The sequence below is a fragment of the Hylobates moloch genome, unplaced genomic scaffold (assembly GCF_009828535.3).
Source record: "Hylobates moloch isolate HMO894 unplaced genomic scaffold, HMol_V3 SCAFFOLD_10, whole genome shotgun sequence".
In the NCBI taxonomy this organism is placed as follows: Eukaryota; Metazoa; Chordata; class Mammalia; order Primates; family Hylobatidae; genus Hylobates; species Hylobates moloch.
Genome location: NW_026652285.1, coordinates 30592448 through 30605947, shown reverse-complemented (window position 1 = coordinate 30605947; position 13500 = coordinate 30592448). Strand labels below are relative to the sequence as shown.

Here is a 13500-nt window from a genome sequence, read left to right as displayed (position 1 = left end):
GTGAAACTAAGCTTCATAAATGAGGGAAAAATACAGTCTTTTTCAAACAAATGCTGAGAGAATTTGCCATTACCAAACCAGCACTACTGACTGCTAAAAGAACTGCTAAAAGGAGCTCTAAATCTTGAAACAAATCCTCAAAATACATCAAAACAGAATCTCCTTAAAGCATAAATTTCACAGGACCTATAAAACAATAACACAAGAAAAAAAAACCCAAGATATTCTGTCAACAAATAGCACAATGAATAGAATAGTATCTCACATCTCAACACTAACATTGAATGTAAATGGTCTAAATGCTCCACTTAAAAGGCAGAGAATGGCAGAATGGATAAGAATTCACCAACCAAGTATCTGCTGTCTTCAAGAGACTCACCTGACACTTAAGGACTCACTCACATAAACCTAAAATAAAGGGGTGGAAAAAGATACTCCATGCAAATGGACACCAAAAGCAAGCAGGAGTAGCTATTCCTATATCAGACAAAACAAACTTAAAGCAACAGCAGTTTAAAAAGACAAAGAGGGACATTATATAATAATAGGACTAGTCCAACAGGAAAATATCATAATCCTAAATATATATGCACCTAACACTGGAGCACCCAAATTTATAAAACAGTTACTACTAGACCTAAGAAATGAGATAGACAGCAACAGTAGTAGGGGGCTTCAATACTCAACTGACAGCATTAGACAGGTCATCAAGACAGAAAGTCAACAAAGAAACAATGGACTTAAACTATACTCTAAAAAAAATTGATCTAACAGAAATTTACAGAACATTCTACCCAATAAATGCAGACTATGAATTCTATTCATCAGCACATGGAACATCCTCCAAGATAGACCATATGGTAGGCCACAAAACAAGCCTCAACAAATTTAAGAAAATTAAAATTACAGCAAGTACTCTTGCTACAGTGAAATAAACTGGAAATCAACTCCAAAAGGAACCCTCAAAACCATGCAAATACAGGGAAATTAAAGAATCTGCTCCTGAATAATCACTGGGTCAACAATGAAATCAAGATGGAAATTTAAAAATTCTTTGAACTGAACAATAATAGTGACACAACCTATCAAAACCTCTGGGATACAGTAAAGGCAGTATTAAGAGGAAAGTTAATAGCATAAAATGACTACATCAAAAAGTCTGAAAGAGCACAAATTGGCAATCTAAGGTCACACCTCAAGGTACTAGAGAAACAAGAACAAACCAAACCCAAACCCAGCAGAAGAAAAGAAATAACCAAGATCAGAGAAGAACTACATGAAACTGAAACAAGAAAAAAAATGTAAGTCAAAAACCAAGTAGACAAAAGAGAACCAGGAAAATCCTAATGCCATGGAGTCCATCAAAATGCCAAAAAGAAAAAGCAAGCGAAGCATCATATCTATATTATTCACTGCTTCATATATAGGCATAATTAATGTTTATTACATAAATGAGTAAATAAGTATTGAAGAGTTTTCATTGCCTTTTACTTGCTAATCCAGTTCTATAAAGACTATCACATTCACATATCCTTGATTCTAACAAAATAAAATCTGGGCCGGGTGCAGTGGCTCACGCCTGTAATTCCAACACTTTGGGAGACCAAGGCAGGCGGATCACTTGAGGTCAGGAGTTCGAAATCAACCTGGCCAACATGGTAAAACCCCATCTCTACTAAAAATACAAAAATTTAGCCAGGCATGATGGTGCACGCCTGTAGTCCCAGTTACTTGGGAGGCTGAGGCAGGAGAGTCCCTTGAACCTGGGAGGCAGAGGTTGCAGTGAGCTGAGATTGTGCCACTGCACTCCAGCCTGCATGACAGAGCAAGACTCCATCTCAAAAAATAAATAAATAATAAATAAATAAATATACAATCTGATTCACTATAAAAGGAACATACCTCAAAATAATAAAGGCCATATACGACAAACCCACAGCCAACATCCTACTGAATGGGGAAATGTTTAAAGCATTCCCCCTAAGAACCAAAACAAAACAAGGATGCCTACTTTCACCACTCCTATTGAATATATTACTGGAAGACCTAGCCAGAGCAATCAGGCAAGAGAAAAAAAGTAAGAGGCATCCAAGTTGGAAAAGAGAAAGTCAAATTATGTCTGTTTGCTGATGATATAATCTTATACTGAGAAAACCCTAAAGACTCCTCCCAAAAAACCCTTAGATTTGATAAACAAATTTGGTAATGTTTAAGTAGATAAAATCAACATACAAAAATCGGTGGCATTTCTATACACTAGTATCAAGCTGAGAACCAATCAAGAAGGCAATGCCATTTAGCTTAGCTACAAAAAACAAAGTACCTAGTAATACATTTAACCAAAGAGGTGAAAGATCTCTACAAGGAAAACTACAAAACAGTGATGAAATAAACTATAGAGAACACAAACAAGTGGAAAAACATCCCATGCTCATGGATCAAAAACTTAATATCATGAAAATGACCAAAATGCCCAAAGCAATCTACAGATTCAGTGCAATCTCTATCAAAATGCCAATGTCATTTTTCACAGAAATAGAAAAAATAATCCTAAAATTTACATGGAACTAAAGGAGCCCAAATAGCCAAAGTAATCCTAAACAAAAGAACAAAGCTGGAGACATCACATTACCTGACATCAAATTATACTATAATAGTAACCAAAACAGCATGGTACTGATATAAAAGTAGAAACATAAATCAGTGGAATAGAAAACAGAATCCAGAAATGAAGCTTCATATCTATAGCCACCTGATCTTTGACAAAGTTGACAAAAACATACACTGGTGAAAGGACACTCTTTTCAATAAATGGTAAAGGGAAAATTGGATTGCCATTTGCTGAAGAATGAAACTGGACCCCTATCTCCCACCATATACAAAATCAACTCAAGATGGATCTAAACTTAAATGTAATACTTGAAGCTTTAAGAATACTAGATGAGGCCGGGTGCGGTGGCTCACGCCTGTAATCCCAGCACTTTGGGAGGCCAAGGCGGGCGGATCATCAGGTCAGGAGATCAAGACCATCCTGGCTAACGCGGTGAAACCCCGTCTCCACTAAAAACACAAAAAAATTAGCCAGGCGTGGTGGTAGGCACCTGTAGTACCAGCTACTTGGGAGGCTGAGGCAGGAGAATGGTGTGAACCCAGGAGGCAGAGCTTGCAGTGAGCCAAGATCACGCCACTGCACTCCAGCCTGGGCAACAGAGTGAGACTCCATCTAAAAAAAAAAAAAAGAATACTACATGAAAACCCAAGGAAAACTCTTACTGACATTGGTCTAGGCAAAGAATTCATGACTAAGAACTCGAAAGCACAAGCAACAACAACAAAAAAAAGACAAATGAGACAACTAAACTAAAAAGCTTCTGCACAGCAAAAGAAATAATCAACAGAATGATTGATTGAACAGACAATGAATGAACAGACAACTTGAAGAATAGGAGAAAAGATTTGCAAACTATGCATCCAACAAGGACTGACATCCAGAATGTACAAAGAACTCAAACAGATCAACGACAACAAAAGCAACAAATAATCCTGTTAAAAAGTGGGCAAATGACATGAATAGACATTTTTCAAAAGAAGACATACAAATGGCCAAATGAGCATTATGAAAAAATGGGAAGCAGTGTGGAGATTTCTCAAAGAACTAAAAATAGAACTACTGTATGATCCAACAATTCCACTACTAAGTATATATACACCCAAAGGAAAAGAAACCATTATCTCAAAAAGATACCTGTACTCATATGTTTATCACAGCACAATCCACAATAGCAAAGACATAAAATCAACCTAAGTGTCCACCAATGGATGACTGGATAAAGAAAATGTGGTACACACACACACACACACACACACAGTGGAATACTAGTCAGCCATAAAAAAGAATAAAATAACATATTTCACAGCAACATGGATGAAACTATTATCTATCTGACTTTCTGTTTCTGACTTGTTTCACTTAAGATAATGAAAGCCATTTATAGGTAGAAGCCAAATTTATAGGTGGGAGCCAAATGTGTACACATGGACATAGAGCATGAAATAATAGTTACTGGAGACTTGGAAGTGTGGGAAGGGGGTGAAGGATGAAAAATTACTTAATAAGTACAATGTATAACTATTCGAATAATGGTTACACTAAAAGCCAGACTTTACCAGGATGCAATATATCTATGTAACAAAACTGCATTTGCACCCCTTAAATTTATACAAATAAAAAATAAAAATATATAATTCCAAGGACCGAGCATAAGAACTTGATATCGCCTAATGGAGGAATAGAAGAATTGCTAACATCAGGTCATGAACACCACAGATTTCGTGTTTTTTGAGATACTGTTTCTACCATTAGTACGAATACCCTTTCCAACCACTTTATTTATAATGTATAGGTAATGTAAACTAAAGGTTACTAGGAGACCCATAAGTATCTGAAATTTTTAGGAAAAGATACAAACAAGACTCCTGGCAAAAGGAAGAAAGTATTGTTAAGGATGAAGAACAAAACAGATGTGAGATTTCAACAGAAAAAAAAAACATGCACACAAACAAAGGCATGGGAGTAAGAATTATATTGGCATGTATGGAGATTTATGACTAACTGGAGTATGCGGTTCTTGCCTGGGAAAGGTTCTGTGATAAAGGGAAGAGTGGTGAACAAAATTATGAAGGGGTGAGGAGGCTAAGCATGAGAGTTTGGCCTCTATAGACTCATTTGATAATAGGAAGAGCATCTAAATTCTTGAGCAGGAAAATGACATGGTGAAAATAGTATTTTAAGAGAATTAGTCTAGCAGTTAATGTGCAGGAAAAACTAGAGATTAGAGATAGAATGTTTGAATATTGGGGCAGTATGAGCCAGGTTTTGTAATGCCTTTTATGACAAAATTCACTCCTCATTTTTCTCAGCCTACACTAGTGGGAGATTTGTAAAATATAAATTAATTCATATATTAAATACCACCCCTCCCAACCCCAAAATCAGTTACAAAAGTATTATCTTCTATACTTTTGAAGAAGTCTTTTTTACCTGGATTCTGAGAGACCAAATAAGAAACATCAGCCACAGCTTTAAGGAAATTTGAAAAATCCAGCATTCCATTAACTATAAAAATGGTTCCAAAACAGAAGGGAAAAAAACTCCATCAGCAAACATTATTAGCAAACTCACTAAGAACATAAGATAAAAGTGGCAACTAAAAATGTAAATAGAATTAACTAATGAAGGCCGGGAGCGGTGGCTCACGCCTGTAATCCCAGCACTGTGGGAGGCCAAGGTGGGCGGATCACGAGGTCAGGAGATCGAGACCACGGTGAAACCCCGTCTCTACTAAAAATACAAAAAAATTAGCCAGGCGTGGTGGCAGGCGCCTGTAGTCCCAGCTACTTGGAGAGGCTGAGGCAGGAGAATGGCGTGAACCCGGGAGGCGGAGCTTGCAGTGAGCCGAAATCGCGCCATTGCACTCCAGCCTGGGTGACAGAGCGAGACCCCGTCTCAAAAAAAAAAAAAAAAAAAGAATTAACTAATGACATTAGAATACTATTATCTATACACAGAGCAGTCGACATTATACATAGAATGTAAAAAGAATATTTACCAGAAAAAAATTTACATATTGTAATTAGGTAGTAAATAGTGTTCCAGCAGTAATAAGAAAGCTATGGGACTAGTACTGTAGATACTGCAGTGCTCTTTGCTCAAGACTAATTTTTATATTTGTAGTTCTTCAAGATTCTTCAAGTTAAATAACTATGAATTCATCTTCTGCTGTCATTAAATAAATGAGCCCAACTTTGACAGGGTTTATTTACATCAGTGATGTTATCTAAGTCACGAAGAAAACAAGTATAAACTTATATTTCAATTTAATGTCATCTGAGCAGAAATAGCCTATAGAGGAATACTTCAGTGCTTCCAATTGTCTGCAGAGGAAATGACAAGGCTTGGTTGTTCTCACTTCCATACCACAGAAGCACTTTCTCCAATACTGAAAAGTCTGTCAAGTTGTCTGTCTCCACTTCTTCAGTGTAACAACTTGAGAGTGGATTCTCCCTTCTTTCAAAAACAGTGAAACATCTGTCCAAATTTTAATGAACTACTTTGACTTGTTTTCTAATATTGTTGTGACTTTGCGTTGGCAAAGATCTTTTAGATAAGATATCAAAGGCAATTCATGAAAGAAAAAATTGCAGACTGGACTTCATCAAAAGTATGAACTTCTCCTTTTCTAAAAACATTCTTAAGAGAATAAAAAGACAAGCAACAGAATGGAATAAAATATCTACGAATCACATATCCAATAAAGGACTTATATTCAGAATATATAAAGGATCTCAAAATACAATAATAAGAACACAATTTTTCAATGGGCAAAAAATATACAAATGGCAAACAAGCACATGAAAAGATATTCAACATTATTTAATCATTCAGGAAATGCAAATTAAAACCACAGTCAGATAATAACCGTATATCTATTAGAACAACCATAATTTTTAAAGGCTGATCAATTCAAGGGTGGCAAGAGCAAGAGCATACAAAAAAAGCAGTATACAACAGTATGAATAAATCTTAGTCATATAATATTAAGTGAAAAAAACAAAAGATTATATATATCATGAAAAACTGTTTACTAAAGTTTTTTAAACAACTAAAATTTTTGAACTATTTTACAAAAATACCTATCCATAACAATAATACTATTTAAACAGAAAAATAAGAGAATAATGAATATAGGATTCAAGATAATTCTTACCTCAGGTTGGGGAAAACAGACTAATAGGTTGCTTAGGAAAGTTTACAGTTAGATGTAAATTACTGACAAGGTCCTACTTTTTATTTTGGGTGGTTGGGTCAAGTATTTATTACATTATTTAAATTATATAACTAAATAAGATTAGAACATGCATGGAACAATAATGAGAATATGCCATAATCCAGTCTAGTAATTAATCAATCCAATTACACAAACCTGAGGCTAATTTTCAATATCATTATTGTAAGTAATGTTCTTGTAACATGTAAAAATGTTTCGTAACATATAATATGACCAAAAATGATGTTTTTATAATATATTTTAAGGTTTAGCTTTCCTATCATTTGTAATTAATCTGACAAACATAACATATTTATGATTGCAGACCCTTAAACTAATGCTGAAAAGATAAAACTTACCGTCAATATCAACAGTCTTTAGTGCCTGTCGCATTTCTAAATCACTTATAGAAATTCTCAAGATGCAAAGGATCACTGGAAGATCATTCACATAAATCTTACCACTTCGAATTTTACTAAAAATTTTACAGGCTTTATGAAGTGCTGCACACACATAACAAAACATTTAGTTAATTACCAAAAAGAATAATTATCCTTATTCCCCCCACTATCTCTCAAAAAAATAATAATCACTAAAAGGGGAGCCAATCTGTGTTTTCAGCCTTTCAAACTTCTTTTTTACCCCACCCGCTTCAATCTTTTAATATTCAAATCTTTCAACCTGTTTCCTAAAGAACTTTCAGAAACTGTCAGAAAAGTCACACAAGGGCACATAGGCAAAGACTTCCACAACTTGCCCTGGGAACAGTAAATTTTTCCTCTGTGTTCCCATAGCACTTACTATGAATCTCAGTGAAAGCCCTTGATATTATGATTGCTTGCATGTCAGTATCCCTCACTAAACTGTCAGCTTCTGCGGAGCAAGATTTTTCATTCTTCTGTTTCCAGTGCCTAATTAAGAAATTCTCAAAAAAATGTCTATTGAACTGAATTTTTTGGTTCAGTGGATACTACACTTTATTTTCAGAAAAGAGGCAATTGGTGATAGTGCTGTTTTTGTTTGTCTTTTTAGAGCCAGAGTTTCTCTGTTGCCCAGGCTGGAATGCAGTAGTGCGATCATGGCTCACTGCAGTCTCAAACTCCTGTCTCGAAATCCTAGGCTTAAACAATCCTCCTACCTCAGCCTCTCCAGTAGCTAGGACTACAACTGTGTGCCAACATGCCCAACTAATTTTTGTTTTTATTATTTTTTGTAGAGATGGGATCTCACTATCTATATTGCCCAGGCTGGTCTTGAACTCCTGGTCGTAAATGATCCTCCCACATTGGCCTTCCGAAGTGCTGGGAATATAGGCATAAGCCACCTCACCCAGCCCTAACAGTGATAAATACAAAATAATGACTAAAGAGTTGATAATAATGGCTTTAATAAAATAAGTTTTAGTAGAATTTTGGAGGTGGAAGCCAGATTTCCATGAAATGGGAAGAGAGAAAATTCAGCAACTAATGAAAACAACTCCTTCAAAAGGCTTCTGTGAAAAATATTGAGTATAAAATTAGCAAAGCATAGACCTTGAGAAAGCAGAAGAAAATCAAGAAATGAAAGGATTAGTCTGGTGAAAGGGCACCTTTTCCAATGAGACAAGATGAAAGGATATGAACATTGTTTGTAGGTAAGAATATCAAGGAGTTGGCCGGGCACGGTGGCTCACGCTTGTAATCCCAGCACTTTGGGAGGCCGAGGCGGGCGGATCACAAGGTCAGGAGATCGAGACCACGGTGAAACCCCATCTCTACTAAAAATACAAAAAAAAAGCCAGGCATGGTGGCGGGCGCCTGTAGTCCCAGCTACTCAGAGAGGCTGAGGCAGGAGAATGGCGTGAACCCAGGAGGCGGAGCTTGCAGTGAGCCGAGATTGTGCCACTGCACTCCAGCCTGGGCAACAGAGCGAGACTCCGTCTCAAAAAAAAAAAAAAAAAAAGAATATCAAGGAGTTTAGGAAGCTTCCCAACAGCCCTTACTGTCTATGAAAAAGCAAAGCCACATGATCCAGTAATCCCACTTCTGGGTATTTATCCAAAAGAATTAAAATCAGGATTTTGAAGAGACAGTAGTACTCCCCTGTTCACTGCAGTACTATTCACAATAGCCAACCTATGGAAAACAATCTAAATATCTGTGGAAACAACCTAAATGTCAGATAAATGGGGGGGGAAAAGTACGTTATATACATATGATAGAATATCATTCAGCCTTTAAAAAGAAGAAAATCCTGTAATATGTAATAACATGAATGAATCTGAAGGACATTATGCTAAGTGAAATAAGCCAGTTACAGAAGGACAAATACTACAGAATTCCAATTATATAAAGTATCTAAAATAGTCAAACTTATGAAACAAAGAACAGAATTGTAGTTGCCAGGAGCAGGGGGTATGAGGAAATAGTGAGTTGCTAATCAGTGAGTATAAAATTTCAGTTACACAAGATGAATAAGTTCTATAGAAATACTGTACAATATTGTGCCTATAGATAAGAATAACTTACATTTTTAAAATCTGTTAAGAGGGTAGATCTCATGTTAAATATTCTTACCACAATAAAATTTTTTTCAAAAGTAACAGGGGAGAAAAGATTCAGTTTCATAGATTTCAGACTAGCAAGTTTTAATTTTATTTTAATTAAGTAAAACATTTTTAAATGTTTAAAGTTGGATAGGTAACATAATTGAGTATTTGAGGAGAGTAGTGAAGGTTTGGAATAGATACCAAAGGAAACAGGAGAGATCACACCAAAACTTAAAGGGAATACCAACTGGTGCTAAGGGCAGCTGAGGTTGGAAATCATACAATCACAGTGGCACCAAATGGAGAGGTCAAGGAAATAAAATTCTAAATAAAAAGAGATGGTGCGTGAAGAATAAGACATTAAAGTCTGAGATTTTCACATAATGACAATGTGTAATTTGTGGCCATCAGTGTTGGTCAGGGGAATCAAGGTAAAATAATTGGTTTTGAAAGTGTGAAGCTACAGCAGTATGAGTCACCCATTTGGACACTAAGATACACAGTATGACAACTCGAGTTAAGGTAAAAGGAAAACTATGCGAAATTATTCCATAAGTATAAAGGAGAAGCCCAAGATAGGGAGAGGTCAGTGTCATGAAGGAGTGAAGGATAGTATAAGCCTTAATATTAAGATACCAAAGACTAAATTCCAGTGATATCAGTGACTCCAGCACTTACTAATTTATCCATGGGATGTAATATGCAGACATTTTTCCAAAAAATACATTTGGACTAGTATAAGCTACATATTATATTTTCCCTATCTTACCAATACAACCAAAGATATTTATGTATTGAACGATCTACTTTTGCTTCCTCACAGCCCACAGCATTTGCTATATCAGGTATTATCAGTTGATACCACAAGCCATTAGGAGTAGATGAAGAGGCACTAACTGCTGAAACAATTCCTAAAAAGCACATAATCAGGAAATGTATTCAAGAAATTTTAGAACCTCTTATTACCACTTAATTCTTTTGAGTGTAAATATCCATGAGTTACTTCATCATCTAATGTCATGTAGAGGTTAGACAGCATTTCCTTTTCCCTGTCAAAGAAACAGCCATATTAGAAAATGGCAATGAAAATATGCAAATTCCATTTTAAAATATTAGCAAACCTACCAATAGTCTGAGATTCATAAGAACCTTTCTTGAAGAACTGTCCAAGTTATGGAAAATTCCATATTCTTCACCTCAGAAATCCCACCTTATTTCTTTTTGAGATATTTTTCTATAAAGCAGAATTTACCCTAGTCTGTAAATAGTGTCTATGACCCACTATCCTTTGACTGTGGTCCAATTTTTCCTATTCTTAATCTAAGTCACAGCAAATTTTTAAGAAAGTTATAATAATAAAGCAAACGAGAACATCTTTAAACAGCCAAAGAATCTCAGATTCCATTACCTATCAGGAAAAATGTCTGGAAAAGACGATTCATCTAATACTGTAACATGTAAATAACCGAAATCATATAATGTTAGTGTTGGAAGACATCTTAAGAGTCCATTTAGTACAAGGTCCTTATACAGATGTGGAAAGTGATGCCCAGAGATGTAAATTTTACAAAAGTCTAATCATGTGAGGTCAATCAGGACTCAAATCTAAGTCTTCCAATTCCATATACAGTGCTATTATCTCTACACAATTCTAACAGCACAGTTAGCATAAACTACTTGATATTCTTTATGTAGAAGGGATAAATGATTCTGGAGAGAAACACCCAAGTCTGAACCCAACATTTAAAAAATAGAGAATAAGGATTTAAATACCGAGTAATTGCGGAAGATGTACAAAGAGGTGAAGTCTTGTGAACGCTGTACTGATTTGGCAACTTGCATAAAGAGTTTTCTTTCCTAGTCACCTTCTCCTTTGACAGCTTCAGAAAAGGAGGGATAATCTAGAGCCAAATGCAAGTATGTTGGTGCCTGGGGTGACACTGGTAATTCAGCATTCTTGGATGATAAAACTCTTAAAAGATAATTAATCATACCCGCTCCTCATTAATTATGCTTCTGGTGTAAAATTGCCTTTTGTAATTAAATTACATTTAATATAAACTAAAATTTTAATAAACTATACAATGTTGTTTTGCAAAGCCATGGTTTTCTTAAGTATGCAGTTAATCATGTCATTAATAGTTGGTAAATATATAGTAATGGATTTTGCAAAGCAGGGAAAACCTATGGTATAGAGAGAACAAGAAGACTCAGCCACCAGACTCTAGGCTACATATAAAGGCTTTGACTTAAGTGCAATGTGGAGAATCAACACAGTTATTCAAATGATACAGGTAATTTTGTTTTCAATTATCCCTATCATTGAGTAAATTATCCACTTAAGATTGCATGTATAAACATGATTCCAAAAAGGCAAGCAGCTAGGTGGATAGAAAAGTAGCACTTTAGAAAAATGAGAATTCTAATTGTGTCTTCAATTTTACATGGAACCCTGAGCGTTGAGTTTTAATGACCATGCAAGATGTGGAAAAAACACTCTCACGTTACACAAGATTGACAGGAATTGGTACTTAGATGCCACACAGAACCAAAATCTTCAAAAGACAATGTTTTCAGCAAGAGTGGGGAAAGAAAAAACTTATCCCCCAATGAAAAAGTATGATTAAAACATGTCTGTATCCCAGCTCCAGGTTTGAAAAAAAGAAAGACTATTCCTCCTGATTAGTCATAATCATAACTCTACATACATGAGTTTGGAACTCAAATCTACACTAAATATATGGGTCAGGGAAACAGAAACCAAAAAATTCATTTAAAATGACCTCAGATTTGTAACACTTCTGAAGTGCATGGCAAAGACAAAAGCAAATTTTCTTTTTAAAAATTCTCTTGAAGGGCAAACTGAAGATTCCCACAGATTTAGATCAACTATATATGAAAGAATGTACAAAGTATATATAACACCCAAAGAACAAGTTAACGTGAGTGAGAATCAGACAAAACAACAAACACAACATTTGGATCCCCCAAGAATTTCATATAGTGAATTGATCAGATATCAATCTTGAAATAACTATAGAATATGAGCAAAAAACATGACACAGGGCATATTTTAAGAACCATCAAATAAAATTTCTGGAGGTAAAAAATAGAATCACTGAAATTAAAATCTGAGAGGAAAGGTTAAATTGCAGATTAGATTCAGCTAGATAAAGAATAAATGAAGTAGACAGTAGATGGGGAGAAATTACCAAGAACAAAATAGAGAGACAGAATAGACAAAAAATATGAAGCAATGTTAAAGAATATAGAAAACAGGATGACAAAATCTAATACACACCTAATAGGAGATACAAAGGGACAGTAAAGAGATTGAAAGAGGGGAAATATTCTAAAAGATAATATATTAGAATTTTCCAAAATTGAAGAAAGGCATGCATTCTCAGATTTAAGAAGCACAGCAAATACTAAGAGGGGAAAAAAGGAAATATACCTCTAAGTATATCATAGTGAGTGACTACACAAAAAGATATTCCATGTTCTAATATCTGAAACCTGTGAGTATCACCTTATTTGGAGAAAATGTCTTTGCAGATGTAATCAAGTTAAGATCTTGAAATGAAATATACAATGACAGACGTGCTTGTAAGAGAAAGGAAGAAGGAGATGAGACACAGACACAGGAAAAAAGGCCATGTGAAGACTCATGAGAAGATGGAGGCAGAGACTGGAGTTATGCTGCCACAAACCAAAGAACACCTAGGGTTCCTGTTAAAAAAGCAAAAATGTTAGCAGAGAGCACAGTAAAAAAAGACAAAAAAATGAAAAAACGCAAATTTTTCATAAGCTCCTGAAAACATTCCTTGTTCTATTTTTTTTTTTTTTTTTTTAGGGAGAAGGAAAAGGAGAATTAAAAACAGAAGAGGTGGAGCAAGAGCAGGTAGTAATATTTAAGACTGTGACATTTCAACACTTGGACTAAAAAATATAAGGGAATGTTTGAGGGCTAAGGAAAACACTTGAAGGTAAAAGAAAAATTGCCAAATCTTTATTTACCTCAGTTCTTTTACTGTGCCGTTGTACTTGTAAACTCTTTCTCCCAACTTTTTTTTCTCCTGAAAAATCAGAGGACTTTTCTTCTCCACAAAGGATTATTGATGTTTCAAATCAAATGACACAGAAATT

General features: G+C 35.2%; 2 protein-coding genes across 12 annotated transcripts in view; one reads left to right on the top strand and one right to left on the bottom strand.

The window, feature by feature from the left end:
* The window catches only part of EFCAB13 (EF-hand calcium binding domain 13), an 83885-nt gene extending 70404 nt beyond the window's left edge, over positions 1-13481 (bottom strand). For 8 of the 11 annotated variants that reach the window (XM_058444735.1, XM_058444740.1, XM_058444743.1 and 5 more), the window contains exons 1-4: positions 11128-11251; positions 10321-10403; positions 7187-7330; positions 5042-5116 (exon numbers count right to left, since the gene is read on the bottom strand). In XM_058444735.1, coding sequence (XP_058300718.1) covers positions 5042-5116; positions 7187-7330; positions 10321-10393 — 292 coding nt within the window. In that variant the 5' untranslated portion in view covers positions 10394-10403; positions 11128-11251. Of the gene's footprint in view, positions 1-5041; positions 5117-7186; positions 7331-10320; positions 10404-11127; positions 11256-13371 lie in introns of those variants that run through there. The other 3 variants (XM_058444745.1, XM_058444742.1, XM_058444744.1) reach the window with 3 other exon arrangements.
* Positions 1-13500, top strand: part of DCAF12 (DDB1 and CUL4 associated factor 12) — a 124906-nt gene that overhangs the window by 73689 nt on the left and 37717 nt on the right. The window lies entirely within an intron of this gene.